Genomic DNA, 23,642 nt, shown 5'->3' on the forward strand with positions numbered 1-23,642 from the left:
TTTCTACCATTTAAAACATACCTGGGTTGTCAGGGTTTGGTACAACAGGTAATTTTGATTGTTGCCCTTGTTGCTTACTCAATGTGCTCAGCATAGGCTCACTCTTCAGCCTAGAAACATTTGCTCCTGATGACTTTTTCATGAACAACCCTTCTGTCACTACTTTTGATTCATCCGCACTTGCTGTTTTCTTCATGCTGTGTTTTGGGGTTCCCAAAGGAGATGAAAATTGAAATGAATCCTGCTAATGAAAGCAATTATATAATTAACAATAGATTTTCACCTGACATACTAAGGACCCAATATACCAAGGTTCAAGCTACAGGAAGTCCTTGTCAAAAAAACTAAGTACCTTATTTGAATCACAGTATTTTTTTTTTTTTTACCACTGTAGAAAGATAGTCAAGCTTTTTTCCTACCACCTTAACAGATTATAATGTTCTCTATAACAGAAAGCTTACCTCAGAAACATTTTCAAAGAAAGCTGTGAAACAATGATAAATTCATTCAAAACCAGCTGTTTTTGCACAATCAAAAAAACCTCCACGTGAACAAAATTAACATAAAATAGCAGACTAAGGCTGCCAAGATATCAAGCATATCTATAAAATAAAGATTGCTAAATATTTAAAAGCTGTTTTTCAGAACATCTTCCAATGATCTCAAAATATGCAGTGATTTCTACACAATCATGTCAGCAATTTGTTTATTAGAATAAGTGAATAAACACTTCTATACATAATGTCATAATTTTATGCACTATAAAGTTCCATCATAATACCAAAATGTGTCCCAGAATTTTTCTGCAGTAGCTGAGTTTAGAGATGGCAAAGTTTCCTACACTTATTCTTAAAACCTCCACATGCGAAAACAGAAAAGCTCATTTATATTGGTGCGTAACATTTTACACTTCCCCACCACCACATATCCAGGGGAATTCTTACAGGTTTCCACCTTCACAATACTGTCTAGCACCAAAAACCTGCGAAGGGTACAGCTCACAACACAGTGAACAAACGAGTTGCAGCAGCATTAGGAATTATTCCTCCCATATATGTGTCCAGTGGGATAGGTCTACACACTGCCCTTAAACCTCACTGAAAATTTCAGGGTTTTTTTAGCCTGCCCTGATTCAGATTCGATGAATCTTATGTTTCAGTTTTGTTCAAGTTCATGTGCCCCAGCAGATACAATCGTCTGTCATTACCAATCCACTTGGTTCCTTACTCTGGGATTACTGACTTTACCCATGACTGCAGTATTTTTACGATCATTTCCCATTTTTTTGTAGCCAACTTACTGATGTCATGATACAATCCTCACCCATAAACTTTCCTTTCCCTTTTTAATTTTTAATCTTACTTGCCTTACATGGTTTAAAATTATTATTCTTTGGAAAACTTAATTGCAGTCATGATTGAAGATTTTAAGATTAACAATTTGGAAACATTAGATTTAACATTGCCCTGTAAAGATGAGACTGAAAGTACATGCAAAGAAAAACCATCACATCACCTGTAAATCTATGAATTTATGTAAATCCAAATTAGTAGCTCCTCAGACATGCATAAAAAGCACACAGCAATAAATTTAACTCTGAATCTTATGGAATTTAGCAAGTTCTTTATATATTAATGTAGATAGGAACTTTTAAAGTGCTAAATTCCACAAGAAAATTTCTTTTTTTCAATGATTGAGGAGCACCTCAACACTACTATAAGATGTGAAATACCTCAAATAAAACTGGATCCTTGTATGCATTGCCTTGTAAAATCAGATCCTCAAAAATAAACATAGGGCAGAGAAAAAAAAAATAAACAAGAAAACCGACCAAATGAAACAACAACAAATAAAAACAAAACACCAAAACACATTCACCCTATCCCATTTCAAAACATGAAATATATTAAGTATTATGGAACACAGTCTCTTTAAATCGAAAGAAAACTACTATACACACATCCTTTCTTTACTCTTACAACATTAATTTGGGAATGTACCATTTACAAATCTTTAAATACATCAGAAGAAAACTCAACATTACAATCCAATACTGCCTTACAATAATGCCATTGTTAGGTATTAATCGGAGGTAACAGACAAAATTCCTGTAGTGATGACTGCAGTCCACCTAAATTCTGTCTCCCCAGAACAAACACCCATTCTGTTGCATAGATTAGATATAGAAACCCTTCCAAGAAGGATTTTCCATACCCCTGATCTTGTGGCTGCATCTCTCAATAACAACACTGACTGTTCCCTGTCCTGTACTTACAGCCTTAGGTGCAAAACTTCACGAATGAAGCCTTTCATTAGGTTTTACCTAGTGAAACCAACCAACACATACTTGGTTTCATTAAGTAAAAGCACAAAGGAAAACAAAAAAGAAACTAAGAACAATTCTGTTCGCCGACATTTTCCAGCAAGCTTCAGCTGAGAAAGGCCTCCATTCTCTGCTACTCACATTGTTGAAATTTTAGCAAAAAGCTAGTAAAGAGGGTTAGCTGAAAGCACTTTATTCAACAACCAGTTGGACTGAACTTTCTAATAGGTCCAGTTCCATTAATTTCCGGAAAACAGTCTCCCCTCTGACCTGAAGATCTCAGAAAGCAAGCACAGGTGTAGGCAAGCACAAAATTGAACAGCTGCATACAATTATCAGCAGGACAGATTTAGAAGGATACCTAGTACACTGGTTTCACTACTGGTAGTACAAAATTTGCATACAAAGTAAAGTGTAAGTTTAATTACCAGTTTGATAAAGAAATAAAATTCACAAGCACTAGAAAAAACACAAGAAGCAACAGTGAGAAGTAATGTTCTTACCTTGTTCTTTAATGAGAAAGTACCTGGCATACCCGCAAACAGAAATCTGTTCTTGACTTTCAGTTTTCCAAGATTAGCTACAATAAGACTATTAGACTTTGAGCTTTCAGGTATAAGCAGAACAGGAGCACCAGCCTCAATATCAAGAAGAACTCGGGAAGCTCGCTGTGCTTTATCTCTTACCTAAGAAAAGCAAACATTTGCTTGAAAACTTAATTCACAATATCAGAAAAACTTGCAAGCATGTTGCCTATTCTTCTCCCCCTCATATTTTTATGTAGCATTTATCTGATAACATTTACAGAATAAAATATCTTTAATGAATTCTATTTTTCATAGGACAGAGATTCTTGTTAGGGCTTTCTGACATTTTTACACTCTTAAAAATACATTTAGGATCAATAATCATAAAAAAAAACTAGTTTACAGGCAGTAGGCAATTAGCACTGAATTCAGGATCACTATTCTTCAATTCACAAAATTAAGACAAAATTTTGTGACAACATTTTATGTAAAAATTTAAAAAAAGGAACTCTTAAACTCATTTTCAGCAGAGAACAAAGGCTAGTTCAAAAAGGACTGATGTAAACAGCAAAAACCTTTGCAACCGGTGCAGAAATCAAGAGTAAAATATACTGTCCCCATCGAACAGAGGCATGATAGATACTACTACTTAAATGTACTTAAAACTACTTTTACTTTTACTACTTAAAACTACTTAAGAAAATATTTACAAAAAGGAAAAAAATAATCTTTTAGAACAGATGTTTCCAAATCAAACTTCCTAAGTGATGCACTTTAATATACACAAATACTGTCTGCTCCAATTATGAGAAGTGGCTTTTTAAATAAGGCTATCGTATTAACTATATTAATTACTGCCACAAAGTTTTGTACAAAATCATGACTGTCATGATTATGACAAAAAAAGCTCACTTAGAATCATAGAACGGCTCAGGTTGGAAGGGACCTTAAAGATCATCTAGTTTCAAACTCCCTGCCAGAGGCAAGGAAACCACCCACTAGATCAGGTTGCCCAGGACCTCATTTAACCTGGTCTTGAACACTTTCAGAGGCATCTGCAATCTCTCTGGGCAACCTGTTCCAGTGCCTCAACACCCTCTCAGTGAAGAACTTCCTCCTAAACTCCTAACTCATGACAAATGAGTTAGGACAAATTCTAAGCTACATTTCAACTTTCAGAAGTACGATAGGAAAGAACAAAAATAAATAAACATACTGTTTGTCCTTCAACTGCTGCTCTTTGCCGCCCCAGAACATCCTGAAGCTGAGTAAAATGTTGGATGAAAGATACCACCTCTGCCTGGAAGCGCTGGGTATGCACATACTGAACAGATGCCATTCGTAGAGTGACACGAATATCACACTCCCTCTGCAGCAACGGGTCTGGCCGCCCGTATCTGTGAGAGAGGTCAAAAATAAAATGTAGCTGTCTACCTTAACAGACATTTTACAAATAGAGCTATTCATTATTTATGTTCAAAATAATAACACATAGGATTAAACTGATGTTCATAGTATATAATTAAAACAATTTCAACTACAAATGTGAAATTATTTGTATTTTATATTAATTACTTTTAAATTACTTATGTTTAAGCACTGCTGAATTTTAAATAGGCGAACAGAAATTTAAAATGTACCTCCAACCTCAACATCTAATAGATATATCTTCGGTTATTTTATACATCAGAACAGTGACTTAAAATAAGTACTCTATTGCATGATTGTATGCAGATCTTCCATGATAATAAAAACAGATTCAACTCTAAATCAGTGTGCTATTATATTTGAGATGAATCGTATAATGTTCCACTGATAATTTTGAATCTGAATAATTCTGGTGGGTGGAGAAGGGAGTGGATAACCATGAAACATCACAGGATAAGAACTATTGCTTTACAATAAGCCTAACTTCAGGAGTGCACTATGAAAAAGAAAACCCTTAACTTCAAAACTAATTAAGAAGCAATGGAATACCTATCATCAACTGAAAACTTCTTCCAACTTCTAGAAAAAACTACTATTCTATCTAGGAAAAACTATCACCTAAATACATTCAAGAACAGCTTTGGAAGAACAAACATTTTTTTTTCTCTCTGATAAGCCATTTACATTCAGCAGAGAAAAGTTAAAAATATTTCACGTGTTTATGACTGGAAATGTTCTAAGTCTTGTTTACACTGCAAGTTCCCAAAGCAGCATTATGCAAACCTCAAAGTTGTGGAATTTTTTCTGTTGTTGTTTGCTTGCTTGCTTTGGGGTGTGTGTGTATATATATATATATATATATATATATATATATATATATATATATAGTTAATACTCAGAAACAAGAGGTTTAAATGCATACTTATAGATTTGAAAAATGAGTGCTTCTTCACCACTTGTAGTGAAACGCTCTCTGTAAAATTCTCCATGTGTTGTAAGATCACTTAAGGACAGACTTCCAATACTTCCTTGCAGGGCTAAATCTCCATCTGCAAAACAAAAGTCAGACAGTCTCCTCAAACACGAAATTTATTAAAACCCCAAACTTAAACAGAATTCTTTTTTTCCTATAAAACAGTAATATATACTTTTATTCTGTTCTGTGAAAATCAAATATAAAATTTTCTAGCCAATTTCAACTAAAACGATTAAAGGTTTGGCAACTGGAGGGAATGCAGAATTTAAAATCGATACTGAAATATCCTGATGGGGAAGAAGCAGCATTGGGAAGAAAACAGCATCTTCCCTATGAAATAAACACACACAGACACACACAAAAACCCAAAGCAATGAGCAGAAAAAATAAAAGCACTTAAAATTGCAACTCCAATGAATACCTTTTATTTTAAACAGCATATCATGTCAGACCACCAATCTACTCACCAATTACCTCCAAGTGAGCTGCAAGTTTTGACACACTGGCTTTAGCAAGCTCGCTAGTCGTCTTATTCAGTACTAAAGATAAAGAATGGACCTAGTAAAACAAAAAGGAATAGGTTGGTATTCAACAATATAACCTCGTAAGTGGAGCATCTTGTTAGTTTTTTTCAAGACAATTACATTATAACTTATGACTGGCAAACAAGGACGATTTGATTGGGAGACAGTAGATAAAAGCAGTCTTTTTACGTACTTGCTTGCATATTAAAGTCTCCCAAACATCTTAGAATGATTGTTCTAGCACTGTTACCTTCGTCCTCTTTCAAGATTTGCCATTTGTAACTCAGACTGCAGGACCTCTGGAGAAAGACTCTATATATATACACACATACACATGTATACATATGTAGAGTTAATTTAAAAAAGTAAGTCTAAGCACATACATGTATATACACATACACATTTATAAGAGTACGCATATGTACCTATGCATATTTTTAAGTAAACCCCTAAGCACCTAGAAGAAGAGTTCCAATTCAGCATATCAGGTCTTCAATACTGAACCAACCACACCATTTCAGAGATCACAGACATTTAGGCCATGCCCTTTGTTATCCCAGGGAAATAAGAATAACCTTCCATGAGATTTATACTTTTCCAAGACTCTTATGCCTAGAGTTGACTTGGGATAGGTGAGAGTCTCAAACTCCACTCATGAGGGCTCCATAAGGACAATAAACATGGAGCATTCTACTTCAGCCTCCCTTGATGAGACATATACACATCTAAGGAGGGTGACAGGGCAACGGAGCCAATCAATTTGCAAACCTTTTGCTTTTCTGTAACTCCTGCCCCCACCCCCCTTTTGAAAACAAACAAACCCTGCCTAAATATACATTCTAAATGTGCTGTTTGATGTGCATTCTTCACCATAAAATGCTAATGTGATTTAAATGTCATCTTAAAACTTCTGGTATATGGAAACTTATCATAGACAATCCAATTACTATTTGCATCTCAAATATACCTTCAGATCCAGTTTAGTGTTTATAGGCTCTTGGGCTTGAGAAACTGATGAGGTATTTACTTCTGATTTAGTTGTCTGCTGAATATCTTCAGGCTGTAGCTTCATAGCATGATTATCAGCAGTGGATCCAATCCCAAAGAAATCCAGTATCACCACCCAGGTTTGCAAAGTTATTAAGACATCAAGACAATTAAAATCAACGTCTATGCTACGGTTAATTTTGTTATAGCGAGAAGAAAATTCAGGATGTTTCCTATCCACCAGAAATATATTGATATGAACCAATGAATCATCAAAGTGACTTTTTCCACAAGGCAACTTGGATCTATCTGCTGTTGGAGAAGGAGGTGGAGTCAGAGGATACTCGGAATCAGTATCTTCTTTCTGCTTCTTACGTGAGGCACAAACAGGTCTTTGGTATAGCTGAAAGACATTAGTCGCTTCCTCCATATGAGACGGTAGGGAACGTGGCATATCTGGATATTCTACGTTGGATACTGAGGGACAAGACTGTGAAAGATACTCCTTGTGTGCTAAACTGGATGGTTTGGGTGCTCCACGGGACACCATGAGATTCTTATACATGGAGTCTGTTTTTTTTTCCAGAAGATCTTCCATGAGTAGAGAACGCAAGGCAATCTGAACAGACAAAGTCTGAGGATGATCTTTAGCAAACTCAACATCAAAATCCTGAAATTTAAGGCTGACAAGACCTTGTGCACCAAGTGTAAGATCACCACTTAACTGAACCTGGAGCTCTGAGATGTGGAAGTTTGCTTGAATCTGAGTAAAAGATTTTGTTTCCCTGATAGCCAATGACTTGTTTGGAACAGAAGAAAAACTAGAATGGCTGAATAAGCCATTATCCTTCCATTCACTTGAAAATTCTGTGCCTGTACTATGAACTGATGCTGAAGGAGAAGTCTGACAAGTTGAAGATACACTAGCAGTCGGAAATTTGTTCAAGTCTTCATTGTAAATTAAATTATCCAGAGTTTGCAGGACTTGTTCATATACATGTTTTGCTAACACGACCTATAATGTAGAAAAAACATACAAAACAACCCACAATTACCACATGAGCTCTCTGTATCACGACATATTTTAAAACTCTCAAGCAGAAAAGCTGTGGTATTTCAAACTAGGCAAATGTTAAGTTTGTTCACAAGTGAAAAATAATCCAGAACAAGGTACAATGCAAAGCCGAAATAAAACAATTCTCCTGTTTTAATTCTGTAAGATTACACACTCTAGAAACGTACAGGATAGGCTCCTAGAAAAGGATGTGTTCCTAAGTAAAAAGCATCCATGGAGTTGATTAAAAATAAATCACCATACAAACTAGCCTTAAATTACCATACTGATATTATACATTGACATATGTAAGAAACACTCCACTTAGCCAGCATTGTTTATCTCATTAGTTTTTAAGTTTGTTTCCTCTGTTTAAAAATCTCTGCCCTTGCAGAGGTATTTTTCAGAATATAAACATTTTAATTCTTAATTTCTACAACAACCACACACACATCTGATGCTGGGATGTGGAGAGTGACACACTTGATTTTCTTTCTGTGATACACGTTCAGGGTAACTAAAAGCTAGACTTATTTAGAAAGATGTCCAAAATACCCCAAAACAGGATTAAATTTTGGTCATTGTTATTGTGACTTCACAAAACCATGAAATGGCTGAAATTGGAAGGGGCCTCTGGAGGTCATCTGGTCCAACCCTACTGCTGAAGCAGGGTCACCTACACAGCAGGTTGTCCAGAACCATGTCCAAGCAGCTTCTGAAGATCTCCAAGGAAGGAGACTCCACAACTTCTCTGGGCAACCTGTGCCAGTGCTCCATCACCTGCACAACACAGATAGCTTCCTGATGTTTGGATGGAACCTCTTGTGTTCCAGTTTGTGCCCACTGCCTCTTGTCCTGGCACTGTGCACCACTGAAAAGAACCTGGCTCAGTCCCCTTGGCACTCTCCCTTCAGGTATTCAGAGACATTGAAAAGATCCCTCTGAGCCTCCTCTTCTCCAAGCGCAACAGTCCCACCAACTCCCTCATCCTCTTCTCATAGGAGAGGTGCTCTAGCACTTTGATCATCTTGGTGGCCCATAAGACTTCTGTGGCTTCTAACCACATATGCAAGGATCCAATTCCTAAACTACCGATATGTTAAATCTGAAAATATTTGCTTGAAAAATACTTAGCTTCTATGGAGGGAAATATATTTGTATTTTTAATAGAACTACTAGATTACTATACCTGAAGAGAGTTCACAAATTTTCCTTCAATCTTCATAATGCTTGATATTCCAAAGTCTTCATTGCTCAGGGGGAATGTTACATCCAAATCCCTCCCTAGAGGTATCTTCTCCAATTTAAACTGGATGGTGGTGTTATTCAGAATGTGGAAAGCTGTTAAGAGAAAGTGAAATGAAATCAATGTTATAATACGTGAACTGATTATCCTTTGTTATCCCTGCTGTACAGCCCATATAGGAGCTATTAACTAGAATTTCTTAGCAATGCTAAAATAAGTAGATCTGGCTATGTTTTGTAAAATTTCTGCATGAAAGACATTACTCAGTTCTTAAGTAAGAGAATAAAAATGGATACAAATAAAAGAATTTGTCCACTGTAATTAAAATTGAGCAAGACGTTTCTGGGGGAAGGGTGAGAGAATACATAATCAGACCTACGGTCAACACCCATTTTTAGTGCTATCTGTTACATCAAAATAATTAAGAGTCCTCCAATTAACATACCATGGCCTTTATTTAATGATTCAAAGAAGTCATGACGAGTAAAATGGGATTCTTCCTGGCTATTAACACTGGCAGGACCTGAAAAATGTAGCCCATGAGGTATCTCACTTGTAGACTCCTTCTTGCTCATATGCTGACTGCTATTTAAAGAATACATTTTAATATCTTTAATTTCAACTTGCAGTCTATCACTTGTAGACTCATCTTCCCCTGGTACAAAATTCTGAATACATATTTGTCCTAGATGGCCTACAAGCAGTTCATGGCTACCAGGCTTTCGAGGTATCGAGACAATTGGTGATTCAATGTTTACATTTAATATAAGCTTAATGGTTTCACTTTTGAGAGGTGGAGATCCAAATGCATAGCCATCATTATCTTCTAAGCTGGCAACATCTCTTGATCTTGGTGCTGTATCAAACAAAGAAACCATTTCACTGTATTCAGCAGTTTTAGTTGCCAAGACCGTAGTAACTTTGGAAGCTGCACTTTTAAGCATGCTGCGGAAATTCTCCTCCAATTCATCCATTGACAAAGTTAGTTCTTTCAGAAATTTAGCTGAGTGGTTGTAGTGTAAGGAGGCCATTTTGAGGTTGAGAGAGCATTCCTCCTTTGATTTTTCTGTCAAAGTGAAACTTAAAGCATCTGGAAGGCTGCTTCCATCATCAAGTCTAAAGAACGATGATTGAAGGTAATCTACATCACCAATGAGATTCTCATACCTTCCTGTATTCCCTATGCTGACAACATACTGGTTCTTAACGCTGTCTTGTGTTAAATCCATAAGGTGAAGACATCCAAGAGAGCCATTCACATCAAATTTATTACACATGGAAACATTGACTTTGGTGCCACCAATACTGGCTGTTGCAATTTTTCTGCCATATTTTTCTCCATTTGTCATGCCAACTGTCCTGAGGAGGAGTATATTCAGCCAGTGAATATCAACTGCTACCTCTGTATTCTGCACGTAAGTAGACTGAAAGGTTTCCTGCTCCCTCCAATCTTTTTCCAAATCCACCATTAAAGGCTGAGGACTAGAGTCTTCTTTCTCCTTTGGGAAAGATTTCTGGAGAAAACCAATGAGTTCAACAATTGTCTCTGGATTAAGGATGATATCCAGGTTGTTCACCTGTACAGAGATTACCTGCAGACTGCTATCCAAATTCATCGATGGGCATTCTGCACTCACAAACTGATACTCAAATTTTATCAGGGACTCTTGATCTTTCCCATTGTTACCAGATGAAGTGTTTGATGCAGCAGTGCATCTCTCTGTCAGACTGGCTGCATCAACGGGATGTGCATCACGTGGTCCAGAAACTGGTGACTGAGCCCTGCTGTCTCTAAGACTCCCTGTTGGCACATCAAAACTCAGATTCTTATGAGAAGCCATCAGGAGATCAAAATCTGTTCCATATGTTTGCATAGTATCAACAAGTAACAGGCCATGAACAGTCAGGGACACTTCTGCATCGTAAGGCCTTTTCACAAAATGGGCATTGGTGCCAAAAACCTTGAGTACAGAGATATATCGTCCATTACTTTCAACACCCAACTGCATACAGTTTACTTTGAATTCAGCCAAAAGCAGCTGAGATTCAACAAGAACTTCCCTGGTATGTTGCTCTAGCATTACAACACTCTGTGTTAGATTCATTACAGAATCATGCAAACTGCCAAGCTGGTCTACCTCTGAAAAAATCTTGTCTTTTCCTAAATGTAGGCCATCTGAAGACTTAGCTTCGGATGCACTCAGCTGTGTACACCAGTTCTTCAGAGCTGATATTTTGTCTTCATTGATATGAATTTTCAAGTCTGGTAGACTGCCAGACAAGACAGCTCCTGGGTATTTTGGGTCAGATGTGTATATCAATCTGCGTTCCAATTGCAGATGAACATTGAATTTTTCTACCACATGTGTTGGACCCACGTCACTATCTTGAACATGCTTCCAGTTGTCTTTCACTCGGCCCACCATGATCTGAAGGTCCATAAATGAAAGCGTGTATCTCTCATACATTTTTTTACTCATTAAGTGTGCTTGTAGTTGCTCTTCGCTTATTTCTACACCAGTAAATTCAGACATTTTGATAGCGCTGTTGGTGCTGGATTCTGGCGGTGGAGTGTTGGGAGGAGTTGCAAGAGGTGTTTTATATTCTTCATCACTTAGTTCATTGAATTCTGATGAAAAAGTATCTGCATTCCTTTTAGATTCTTCTGTGGATTAATAATTAAAAAAATTAAGTAACCAAAGGTATTCTTCCCCCCTCCTTAGGTATTTCCCATCAGTACTTAATGATGGGAAACCCTACTCCCCAAATTTTCTTTCACTTTTTTTTTTAACTAAGCTTAACAGGCTAATGCCTCAGTTTCACAGGGAAATCCAAATCTACCTTGTGTAAACCATCTGTGTTCTTTTTCTAGTTTGACCTAAGATAGAAGATACAAAAATAAAACTCTGCACCTTGACTTTCAACTGCACTACAAAACTGTTCACCTTGCAGCCATACTTTTTTAAAAATTAAATGAACACCACATAGGTATCTCTTTCAAAATTTGTAACATATTCTCACAGACCACAAAGTTCAGCTAGATTTTAAATAGGTCTGATTTCATTTACAAGTTCCACTGTAATTTCTTTTTAACTTTCATTTGTTGTTTTCCTAGTGTAACAGGAAAGAAGTAATAATTTGTTTATGAAGCAATGAGTTTAACTTTTGATATAAATAAAGTAAAATCAATTTTCCTTTCAGTTTTTTTTAGGCTAGCTATAGACACATCTGCTAAAAACAGAGACCCATATGACTCCAGAGTTGGAGGGCTTATTCTAAGCATACTTTCCCTGAGAGAACTGTCCCAAAAAAAGGCATTCTACAACTACATTTTGTATCCCTCTAAGCCAAAATCTCATCTATTTAAAGTGCCTGACATACTAGTTTCCTACCTCCGCACAGCCTTCAAGAGGTGTAAGATACCACTACGGATCATTTCATTTAAAAGGCAATTTTACAGTCCTCACCCTCCACCCCAAAGAATACCCTTGTTTTCTTTGCTCAAATAATTCTAGACCATACCTTGAGAATTGGTAAGTAATATTCTTCCCAGATCTATAACGACTAACACTGGATCCACAAATTTGAAATCATCAGGAAAGATCACCTGAGGGGCAGAAATATCAAGGCACACTGTCCAGCTTTTGCTGTTTTCCTGAAAGTTAAGAAAAAAAGAAATAAGGGTCCACAAGAAATAGCTTCCCTTAGTATAATCAAAGCAAAAACAAAACAAACAAAAACAAAACAAATCACTCTAGTTCGGCACTTTTTCCAGCTGAAGAGCTAACTCGCAAAACTTCAGACATGTTTGGTAGCTTGTTCAAAATAGCTGTTCAGACTTGCATTACATTCAACGAAGAGACACTTTCAGAAGGTGAAGAGTCCCATGCCAAGATAGTTGAACTAAACACCGCATCTCTCAGCTGGGTAGAGTGAACCTACCTCCGTAGCTTAGAGAAGACATCTCTCATTTTCCATGGAATTGTGAAGGCTATCCATAAACACAATGTGCACTAGACTGTTTTATCAAACATCAAACTATTAGTTGAGAACAATTATCTTTCATTTCACTGAAAACAACCCTCAACAAAATTCTCTTGCATCAGCCTATGGATAAATGACACTGATACATATAGTTATGTTACCTGAAAACTGCTGCTTTAATTTTAAGGATGAGTAAAAAATAAAGGCACAAAAAATCTTGATTTTAGAATATAATCCTTAAGTAAGTGACACACAAAATTAAGTTTGACCTAACAGACCTCCAACACACACTGAAGCCAAGAAGCTGCCATGAAATTATCTCAGTAACAGGGTCAAGAACAGAAATACACTGCCCTGCCATTAATCACAACAGGCCTACACCACAAAAACGGACTGCTTCACAGCAAAATGGAAAAAAAATGTTACAGATAAAAGATTTCCAGGAGAGCTTAAACAACTTTCCTAAGCTTTTACAGAAACTTCCACATCATATGTGGAAGTAATATGTTTTTATTTGACCAACAACTACACATATAAAAGTAAATGAGCTTTCAAACACACACGCCTTTTTCTAGGCTTATCTATAGAAACGTTTCATTGCTACCTTTAAGGCCAAGATGCCTATCAATACACTACCATGTGTAAAACTTCACACTTTCCCAAAAAGAACACCACACAAACTAAAAAAACTCTATAGAACTTGAAGTGCTAAAACATTCATTAAGAAACCCTATGTAACCACTTGGGGTCAAAAACTTACAATGAAGTCTCCTACTAGTAATCGATCGATAGTTTGTCTGATTTCAGCTTTTGTCTGCATTTTCAGCTTGTTGTACTGTCTTCTGGCAGCTTCAGCCACTTTTGCCTCTAACTCAGACTGGTACCCAAAACCTGTACAAGAGATATAAAACAGGATTAGGTATAGTTTTATTCATTTGTTATTGAATCAGAAAAAAAATAGAGTCAACTACTTTGAGTCGACAGAAAAGGTAAGTACTTAAACTCTTTTTTTCCTTCAGATATATTAACTGGTGTATTAAGAATGTCTAAATGTTCCTTATTCTCACCCCTTATCTTCCCAGAAACCAAATGTTAACAACTGAAACTGCAAAAGCAGTTACTTTACGATGTTACTGGACTTCTAAACCTTGCTGTCCATAGAAGCTTATGGAAGCTGTTTGTTCCACATCTAAAACACATGATACCTCAAACAGCTTTAACAAAGGTCATACTTAATTTAATCAACAGGAGAGATACAACAAGAATTTTTCCTGTACCATTACCATAGGAAATACTCTTGTTTCCAACAGTCCTCTGGAATAACCAGTTCTCTAGATCCTTGTCCAGAGAGCTTACAGAAAGATTCCTCCTAATTTGGGCATTTTAATTTAGGCAGCATGAATACTCATCATGAAGTATAGTAGCAACTTGCAATTTTAATGTAAAAGTTACAGGCATCTGCCCAAGCAAAATCTCTTATTCAACTAAACAAGAAAATCATTCAGTGAAGTCTCAGAGCATTCCTCAATTTGAATTTAAAATGGAGATTACTTTTCTACTACTTTACATTTCTAAAGATTTAAAAAAATCACTTTTAATTAAAAAAAAGTCAACATTAAGAAAAGACAGAAAATCAAAAGAAACCCCACATCAAAAAACATTAAAGGTTAACCTGAGGTATGAACCCTTCCCTTGTAGAAGAAGTCAGCTACTTTCTTAATGGCTTGTGGGTTGTAAATAATATTTAGAGGTCTGGTACTGACTTCCAGGCGCCTCTCAAAATTGCTGTGGATTGGATTTCTTTCATAAAGCATCTCAAACACTGGAGCATCAGGATCTGCAACTAAATAAAAAGCAAGTTACAAAAAACACTTGGGGAAAAAAAAGCATACACACAAAAAACAAACAAACAAACAGAAAAAAGCAAAAAATAACAACCCCAAAGTACATAACTACCCCAAACTACAAAACAAACAAACAAACAAAAAAACCCCTACGAAGTACATAATCACTAATTACTACAAGTAGTGCCTGCCTGAAAATTCTTCATTAACTGAAAAGCGAGCAGTAAGATCAACTTCTATAATCCACAAAATTCAACATGCTTGTATACACAAACATTTTCAGGACAGTGGTCCTACAGTTGAACTCCTAGCCTATTCTTTCTTTTCTTTTAAGCCAAGACAAAGAGCAAGTACAACTCACATTATCTTGAATATATATTTACTCACTTTCTCAAAAGTCAAACAATATGCATGCACTTGTATATCTTAACAAAGCTTCTATTATGTTTTTTTAAACTATTTGCAACAAGTATTTGCACAAATACAACGATCAAACTTTAGACACTGAGTTTTGAAATTTCTAGTTTGTAGGAATAACCTCATATGTTTGCTTTGATCAAACATAAAATGAAGTCTTTACCAATGTTCTGATTAGTCATTTCTGAAGATAAATTCTGTAGTCCAAAGGAAGATACGCAGCCAACCTCTTTTTGCTTATAAGAATTTAAAAGAAAAACAATTGTTAGACAAATATAAACCAAGTCACTTGATAAACACACAGAAGTCTTTATCAGTCTTCTGGTCACTTTAAGTGAATCATACGTATTGCTTGAGACTATTTTATGTGTATTTCTCTTTGATGAAATCAAATGAGAAGGAAGTATGACTATATGAGAAAGCAAACGTGATCTACCTATGCAGTAGACAGACAAAGGTTGAAGTGCCAATTTCAGTCAGTTCTCTACAAATTACAAAGTAAAAAAACACATAAGTGCAATAAAGCTTTGTTTGCTTAGAAGAGATACTTAAAATCTCTTTAGCACTTCATTATGAAAAATACCATCTGTATTTCTGCTGATAGTGTAACAGTAAGCAGGTAAAATAAACTCTTACTTGGACCAAAGAGCTTTATGAAAAACACCAATTACTGATTAAGCAGCAATGCTGATTGTTCCAGAATGAAATCTTTTTCAACAAATTATCTTCTTGCCAACACATATAACTGTAATGTTGGAGTTGCAAGCATACAAAGCAAACAATTAAGAGTTCTATGAATAATCCTTGGAAAGGGAGAGTAAAAGTTCAAGAAGTGGAGATTTTTCTTCAAAACTCATTTCTTTCAGGGATAAGACACAAATCAAGGGAAACATCTGTGTTGAATTTTGGAATATAACTGTTTTCATACACACTTACGCATCCTACACAGTAACTCATAGAGAGTTTTTTTCACCTACAGGATTAGGGAAAACAAGAACAGGAAATATGGTCCCTTCCGTTGCCAAATCCCTCAGAAAAAGACCACCAAGCTGAACTTTTAGAAGGGAAGAATTTCGTCGAGGAAGGGATTCTGCTAAGATCTTTACACCTGAAATATAAACACATAAAATGTTTTTCTTTTGTTTTGTGAATACACACAGCATAGCTTTTATTTATAATGTATGGATGTTTCAGTATGTTTGTTTCAGTATAGTAATTTAAAGGATTAAAAGCAAGACTCAGAGGAAGGTCTGGAGGTAGACAAAGCTCATCTTTGCTGAGAAAGAACAAACAGAAATTGACTTTATACCTGAAAACTCCAGCTGCATAAAAGCACACTCCTCAACATGCACCACTTTCTTCTTCTTGTGCAACAGAGTAAAAGAGCCACCTTGCAACTGTAGATTTAATTTAGCAAAAACATGATCTCTTTTTGTAAATGTATTCATGCTAGAGGCATCTGCAGCAGGATCAAAAAAATCATCTGCTCCTAATTTAAAAAAAAAAAAGTAACAAAAAACAAAAACATCAGTTATGTTATATAAATCAAGTTCCTGGAATACGACTGAAGAACAGAAGGGTTTCTCTGAATTAAAAAACAAATACAAAAAAACAAAGCAGATACACCGACTTCCTTAACAAAACTGAATATTCAGTAGAACTCTCTATTTCAATTATGGTACAATAAATCCCCAATTAAGACAACCCCAACAACATGGTACTGTTACTGCTGTACACATTCACAGAACACTGCATTACCTCCACCCATCTGAACGGAAAGTAGTCCCAAAGCTCTTTGCCATAAGCACCTAAAATATTTAGAAGCAAACATATCCCATATCCCCCTGCAGAAATAAGCAAACACACCAGGGACTGAATTTTTTAACAGGTAATTAAGCTTTAGACAGGCTCTGCTGCCTAGGTGCATCAGCTGACGCACATAATCTTTGAACAGTAAAGAACTGAGAAGTTTTTTCTGTTCATCTTTATCAGGTATTTAACTATGAAAGTGTTAGCAGCAATAAGATGAAACAGAAAACCACACGCTGTCATACCTAGTAAGTCTTCCGGTTTCCACTGTTCCTGTTGTTCTGGCAACAGTCCTTCAAAAGTTTCACCTTCACATGTTTGCTGAGCATATCCATACCAGCCTCCCCAACCAGGAAACCAAGACTGAAGGTACTGCAGCATTCCACTGCTACTGCCATGTGCAGATTCTGCTGTTGGAGAAACTCCAGGAGAATCAGGCAACGGCTCTTTAACACTCTGTGTTTGAACATTGAAGACACATACATCACTGCTTGTAAGTGGGAGAATATCACGAGCACACAAAAACATCAGAGTAACAATATGATTCCATCTACTATTTACTTGGCGCTCTTAAATGCAGTATGCCAACAGTGATATTTACAATGGATACTCTGCAGATGCTCTCCTATATGGGCTAAGAAACAACAAACATACCACCATTTAATTGCTGCATGTTCCTATATGAAGTCAGATGAAATTATCCAAGTCTTAGTTTAGAAACACCGCACTGGGTCTGGCTGGGATGGAGTTGACTTTCCCCACAGCAGCCCATACAGTGCTGTGCTTTGCACTACATTTTTTTTTGCTAGAATGAGGTTGATACCGCATTTGGTGCTGATACACATTTGCTAGAATGGTGTTGATAGTGCACTGATGTTTTGACTACTGCTGAGCAGTGCTGGCACAGCATCAAGGCTGGCTCTCCAACCCCCGTCTCTGTGAAGGCCACTAGGCTGCAGGTGTGCAAGTGGCTGGGACAGGACATAGCCAGGACAGCCGACCTAGACTGACTGAAGGGTTATTCCATATTATGGGACACCATGCTCAGCAATAAAAGCTGGGGGGAAGGAGAAGATGAGCAGGAGGACACTTGTAATGGAGGCATTTGTCTTCCAGAGCAATTGCTACACTCTCTAAGATGAAACGTACTTGCCCTGGTAATTCTGGAAAGAATACTACTGAGGAAGACCATTGTATGGTGAGATATAAGCTCACCATTCAAGTGACACAGAAGTAAAACTTGAGCCTGTTTGCCATTTTAGTATTGATACCACGCTTCAAAAATCAAAACAAATACATGCTAACACCGTAGCAGAACAGAAAACACCCCCTCAGAATAATTCACTTAAAGATTGCAAATATTACTCTGTACAAAGAATGTCTCTCACCTCAGCTAGGTCATGAAATTTATCATGAACTACCTCACATAGTATCTTCAACTCTTCATAAGTTTGCTCATCCTCAATACGACACATTTCTGCCTGAAAAGACAAAAAAAGGTTAAGTAAATACTCTAAAAGGAAGTAGTATCTTGCTCACAAACACGACAAATCTCTCTGCACTACATTTGAGATTCATGGAAAAACTAACATGGCACTAATGTCAGGATCCAAGAGCTTAAGCATCTGAAAATAAAACCATACGGGCAGCCATAATACTGACATTCTCTGCTGCTTCAAATACCTTTATTTGGATTGTAAAATACACTATTTTAATTAACACTTTTAATGGTAAGAAGTCTCTGCTCAACTATATCCTTCTGTCATGCATCAGGAGCAAGGTTTGCAGCACAAGATATAAACCATGGAAAGTAACCTGATTTAACAGGAAGATGAGCATAGGCAAGAGCAAAAAAACTACTATAAAAATTTTCAGGACTTTGAGCTACTCCTACAGTTCACATCTAAATAATGCAATCAAGGATTACATACAACCTAAGCTTTCAATAGGACTGCACATGTAATTAAGAAACATGAGGTACATGGTGCCCTAAACTGATTCAAGTCCCAGTGCACCTAGAGATATAAAGCAGTTAATTATAATTTCATAGGGATTCTTCCTCCTAAAGTAGAACATGGGTTGATTAGTAGGGTCATTTTCCCCCTCTGAATTTCTTCATCCTAACATCAATTGGAAAAAAGTTTAAAAAATTAAATCAAAGGAAAGCACCCCTGAACAACTAGCCACCATTTTTCCTCCATTACCTACCTCACCACATGCATAATGTGAAAACGCTTCTGATATTTAAATACATTTTGAGTATATACAGAATGAGAGTTAAAAAAGCTCGACTGACATACGCATTCTATGAGAGCTAATGCTATTTTTGGTGAAAACCAGTTACAGTTCAAAGAAGTTTTTGCATAGCAAAACAAAAATACAAGAATCCGGTCATTCACACACCTCCCACAACCCCAGGATTCAAGCATTAAGAACTCAGTTGTAGTCAAAATACAGCCTGTTCAATGAAAATGACCTGCAGTAAAATTAAAGATGTTTCTGAAGTCAAACAAATTTTAAATTTGTTAAGACAAAATAGAACAAATAGAAGATAATTAATTGACATTGTAAAATCTTAAATCTAAATACCTCCTCTGCAGTAGACAATGGTTCCCCCTTCAACTTGCTATAATACATGTCAGTGTAAGATACCGCATCTCGGGCTCGATGCAATGCAAACTTCCAGGTAGAACGTCGCCTCTGCTCTCTGATCTCCGAAAGATTAGCATTCAAAGCAAAGATCCACCACTCTCGGCAGCTGAAATATTTTAAAATTACTAGATTACCAGTATTTCCAAAAAACAAATATATGTCAAACTAATGAAAGTTCCAGAGAGAAAACAGAGAGCAACTGATCAGAAAAGGCATCATTATTAGAGACAGCACGTATTGGCTAATTCTACAAATTGTGTAGTATTAAGCAGTGCTTTGCAACATCCCCACTACTTTAATGGGATTTAGTATATCTGTTATACATCAAGCACAGTCATTAAAGCCACAATGTTGAGCTATATTGACCTGCAGTCTGAAATTATACCGTCTTTCTTCTTATTAAAAGTAATATGAAACATTTTATAGGAGCCTTTTCCATGAACATTCTTTCCAGAATACCACACTGTCTACATTGGAGAAGAACCTCCAATTTAATTTCAGTTCCTGGAAACTGTGAGAGAAGGACCGAAAGACTTAAGTAAGAATAATTTTAAGCTTGGATTATGTCTCAATATTTAAAACTGATTTATGAGGTAGGGAAATAAGACATGAAAACTTAGCATGACTACTATCTCCTATTTGTCTTTATTCAATTCTCCCTAGAACATTTTTAATATCACACTAATTCAACAAGACATCCATAGATAATACTTACTGCTCTGTTACTGTAACCTTTGGTCTCCACTTCCTGAATTTAAGCTGTCGTTCCTTTCTAGCCAGTTCCTTCAAAAATCCCATGATCTGCTGATACTGCATCTTTTAGTTGAAGAGTAGACAAATCAGTTAGGCAATATTAGAGTGCTTTCCAAATCAAAGGCAGAGAGGGTGAAACAACCACAAGCTTAGCTTAGCTTATCTGCATCAATGATCTGCACATGGCTTCAGAATTAAGACTGATGTTTATCATAATTTGGTTCCCTAGCATCGCCTATCTTCTTCCAGTAGCTAAGGGTTAATGTGTGAGATACAACTTACAGGCTTCCTTCTTTACAAACACACAGCACTAAACCTTCCAGGTCAAGACTAGCAAGCAACTTTTAGCTGCTTTGTACATTCTACAGACTAAAAAAAAATTAGACAAAACAATGACAAAAACACATGCATCCTTATTATTACAGTAAACAAAAATGTTTTTTTTTGCAGTAATAGGCTGCAGTAAAATAATTAAATAATTTGGAATGCTTGATTTTAAACCAAACAACTTCTTTAGTATATTCCTTTCAGTTGCCTCTAAACCGAAAGCTTTAGTAAAGTTTTAATTTTATTCTATGGGTATTTAAGCTGTTACAAATGCTACAAATTTTGCAACCAGTGAGGTGAAGAACTTGCAACAACCCTGCAGGTATTTCACTGTTTGAAGCAACAACTCTTTGCTTAGAGATGCAAACTCAAGACTGGATTTTACCAGCAGAATCTTCAGGAGCAGTGATGTATGAACAACATATGCAGTAGGTGAGATGGGAAAGATACACTCTACCTCAAACTACCAATTTGACTTTGCAGACAAAGTCAAATTACATAACCAAAAAATGAAAGAATACCTCCTTTAATCAGTCATTTTGTTAGAATCTGACCACAAAGTAGGGTGCAACAGAGCACACAGATACCCAAGCAATCTTGAAGCCTAACTAGTTCAGACAGCTAATGCAGCCTAACATAGATAGATAACAGCACAGAGCTCACGATGGCCTCATTTACTCTGCTTCTCAGCAGTCTCCGTCTCAGAAACTGGGAGTTAAACAAAGATTATCAGTGTTTACCTGTGAAAGCTTCAAGGGTATCGTCTCAAGCTGAATGTCACATTCAAGCCGCGGAGTATGGCGAGACCTTAAAGGCTCCTTAGAACAATTTCTCTTCAGAAGAGCAGAAGTGCATACAGGTTCCATGATGTAATTATGATCACGGCTTTCCATACTTTTATCCATTGCTTCCTGTGGGTTACAAGAACATTTTTTCTACATGAAGGGAGGATAAATATTTATTAGGATATATTGGTTTGATACATTAGGATACACTCCATTAATATATCAGTCCATTTACAAAACCTCTTCAATGTGTTCTCTTTTTAAAGATTAAACATATGGTATGTCACAGCACAACCTTTTTCGGGTTACCCACATATCCTGCCATGACAGCATGAAGCCATAAACTCTTGCTACTCTTAGAATTTATTGGACCTAGTACTTTTATGTCAGTTACGTCTACAATATAGGAAGGAAACTATTGGAAATAAAATAAGCAAAAAAATCTCTCTCTCATACCTGCAGCTGTCCAGGAGGTAGGTCACCCAATAAAGTGCAATCGGTATCCCAGTAAACACTGAAGTCAGCAACATCTAACTGCTTTTTCCGCATCAGTTTCTCCACCTGAAGTAGAAAAATTGAATGAAGACAAGCTCATACACCACACACCATGTAGTTTTTAGCTCTACACACTCGATATGCAATGGAAAATGCCCACAATCTATTTAATAATCTTCTGGTTATTGCTATAAAAAGCTACACTTTTTACTAAATATTTAGTAGCACCCATAAAGTACAGCATCACATCTTAGCTGTCGTAAGCTCCTGTACAGAACAGTTATACTTACTGGTTCAAATACTGCATTTTGCATTGATACATTTTTGATGCATATGCCAAATGCAAAAGGCTGGGAAGGATTTGTGACACCATCTTCAAACCTCAGATGGACATCCTGAATTTTTAACTAGACAGGAAAAGAAGAAATTACTAGAGACAACTATTTACATCAGAGTGCACAGCAGTACTATTTATTAATACTGAAACCATTTAATATCTCATTTCTGCTATCCTCCAGCAAATTTCTGGTACTCATTTGGACCTCAAAGTGCTGTTCCTCACTTCTGGTTTAGTACCCTCTGGTTCTATCTTCTCCTCAAATACACCGCTCCCTGCTCTTCTCCCCCAGAACAATTAGCCATTTTCACAGAAGAGTGTACTTTATTTTGCTATCTTACCATTATTCTCCATTTTCGAGACAAATGTGTAATTGCCAAACAAAGATTCAGGTATGTTTCACATACCAGAATCTTCAACATAGGCTAAATCTACAAACTAGCAGCAGGACACGACCCGAAGTAATTTTACATTGGTAAACCCTTAGAGAGCACTGAGTTATGGTGGTTTTGCAGTGAATGTGAAGTCCAGGACTGTGGTAAGTATAGATACTCTCACCATGAGCAAATACATCCTTCTCAGACACCAGGAAAAGCAATTGGTCTGAGCTATCTTGCTTCTAAATTGCCTCTAGTGAATTGAAAAGCAATCAAATGATATAGTCAGTCTATCTGCACAAGGAAGAGAAAGGAATAGTCCTTTCATGGAGACTAGTAGACAAACTTTAGCAATTAATCTGTAGAAAGCTGCAGGTTATTTTTATATAATACATTATACAAATGCTTAGTAATGTATATGTTGCTAAATAGTTTTATTTTGCAAACACAATATAGATTAATAAACTACAACATCATCTAAACCCTAAAATGTCATTAACTACATAAGGAATTCCAAAGACAAAAAGGTACAAAGCCTAGCAGTCATATTTTTGAGTCATTTTGAAATTTAGTGGAGACATGCCAGATTTTTATTAATAGTAGAAGAAGAATAAATTTAAAAACTTGAGAGTTGCTGTTTTCCCCTTGGTAGGGTGAGAGGTTATTTCTTCCCATAAGTCCCTATCAGGACTAGTTTGAGATTGAAGTTATGAAGATTCAATCAAAGGGGGCTGTTCTCTGGCAAACATCTATCATTCATTTACATATTTCTTCTCTGGGGACTACACAATGTGAAG

At 36.4% G+C, this 23,642-nt stretch overlaps 1 protein-coding gene across 3 annotated transcripts in view; it reads right to left on the reverse strand.

Annotated features, from left to right (window-relative positions):
• VPS13D (vacuolar protein sorting 13 homolog D) overlaps positions 1-23,642 on the reverse strand; it is a 102,310-nt gene that overhangs the window by 72,882 nt on the left and 5,786 nt on the right. For 2 of the 3 annotated variants that reach the window (XM_084300166.1, XM_084300164.1), the window contains exons 6-26: positions 22,422-22,538; positions 22,093-22,197; positions 21,592-21,762; positions 20,487-20,587; positions 19,709-19,877; positions 18,508-18,600; positions 17,365-17,575; positions 16,620-16,799; positions 16,288-16,418; positions 15,474-15,546; positions 14,722-14,892; positions 13,810-13,940; positions 12,588-12,720; positions 9,511-11,730; positions 9,009-9,160; positions 6,746-7,780; positions 5,722-5,812; positions 5,201-5,327; positions 4,067-4,247; positions 2,827-3,009; positions 22-244 (exon numbers count right to left, since the gene is read on the reverse strand). In XM_084300166.1, coding sequence (XP_084156292.1) covers positions 22-244; positions 2,827-3,009; positions 4,067-4,247; positions 5,201-5,327; positions 5,722-5,812; positions 6,746-7,780; positions 9,009-9,160; positions 9,511-11,730; positions 12,588-12,720; positions 13,810-13,940; positions 14,722-14,892; positions 15,474-15,546; positions 16,288-16,418; positions 16,620-16,799; positions 17,365-17,575; positions 18,508-18,600; positions 19,709-19,877; positions 20,487-20,587; positions 21,592-21,762; positions 22,093-22,197; positions 22,422-22,538 — 5,998 coding nt within the window. The remainder of the gene's footprint in view (positions 1-21; positions 245-2,826; positions 3,010-4,066; positions 4,248-5,200; positions 5,328-5,721; positions 5,813-6,745; positions 7,781-9,008; positions 9,161-9,510; positions 11,731-12,587; positions 12,721-13,809; positions 13,941-14,721; positions 14,893-15,473; positions 15,547-16,287; positions 16,419-16,619; positions 16,800-17,364; positions 17,576-18,507; positions 18,601-19,708; positions 19,878-20,486; positions 20,588-21,591; positions 21,763-22,092; positions 22,198-22,421; positions 22,539-23,642) is intronic. The other variant, XM_084300165.1, reaches the window with a different exon arrangement.

This window comes from Netta rufina (assembly GCF_964035555.1).
Source record: "Netta rufina genome assembly, chromosome: 22".
Lineage (NCBI taxonomy): Eukaryota > Metazoa > Chordata > Aves > Anseriformes > Anatidae > Netta > Netta rufina.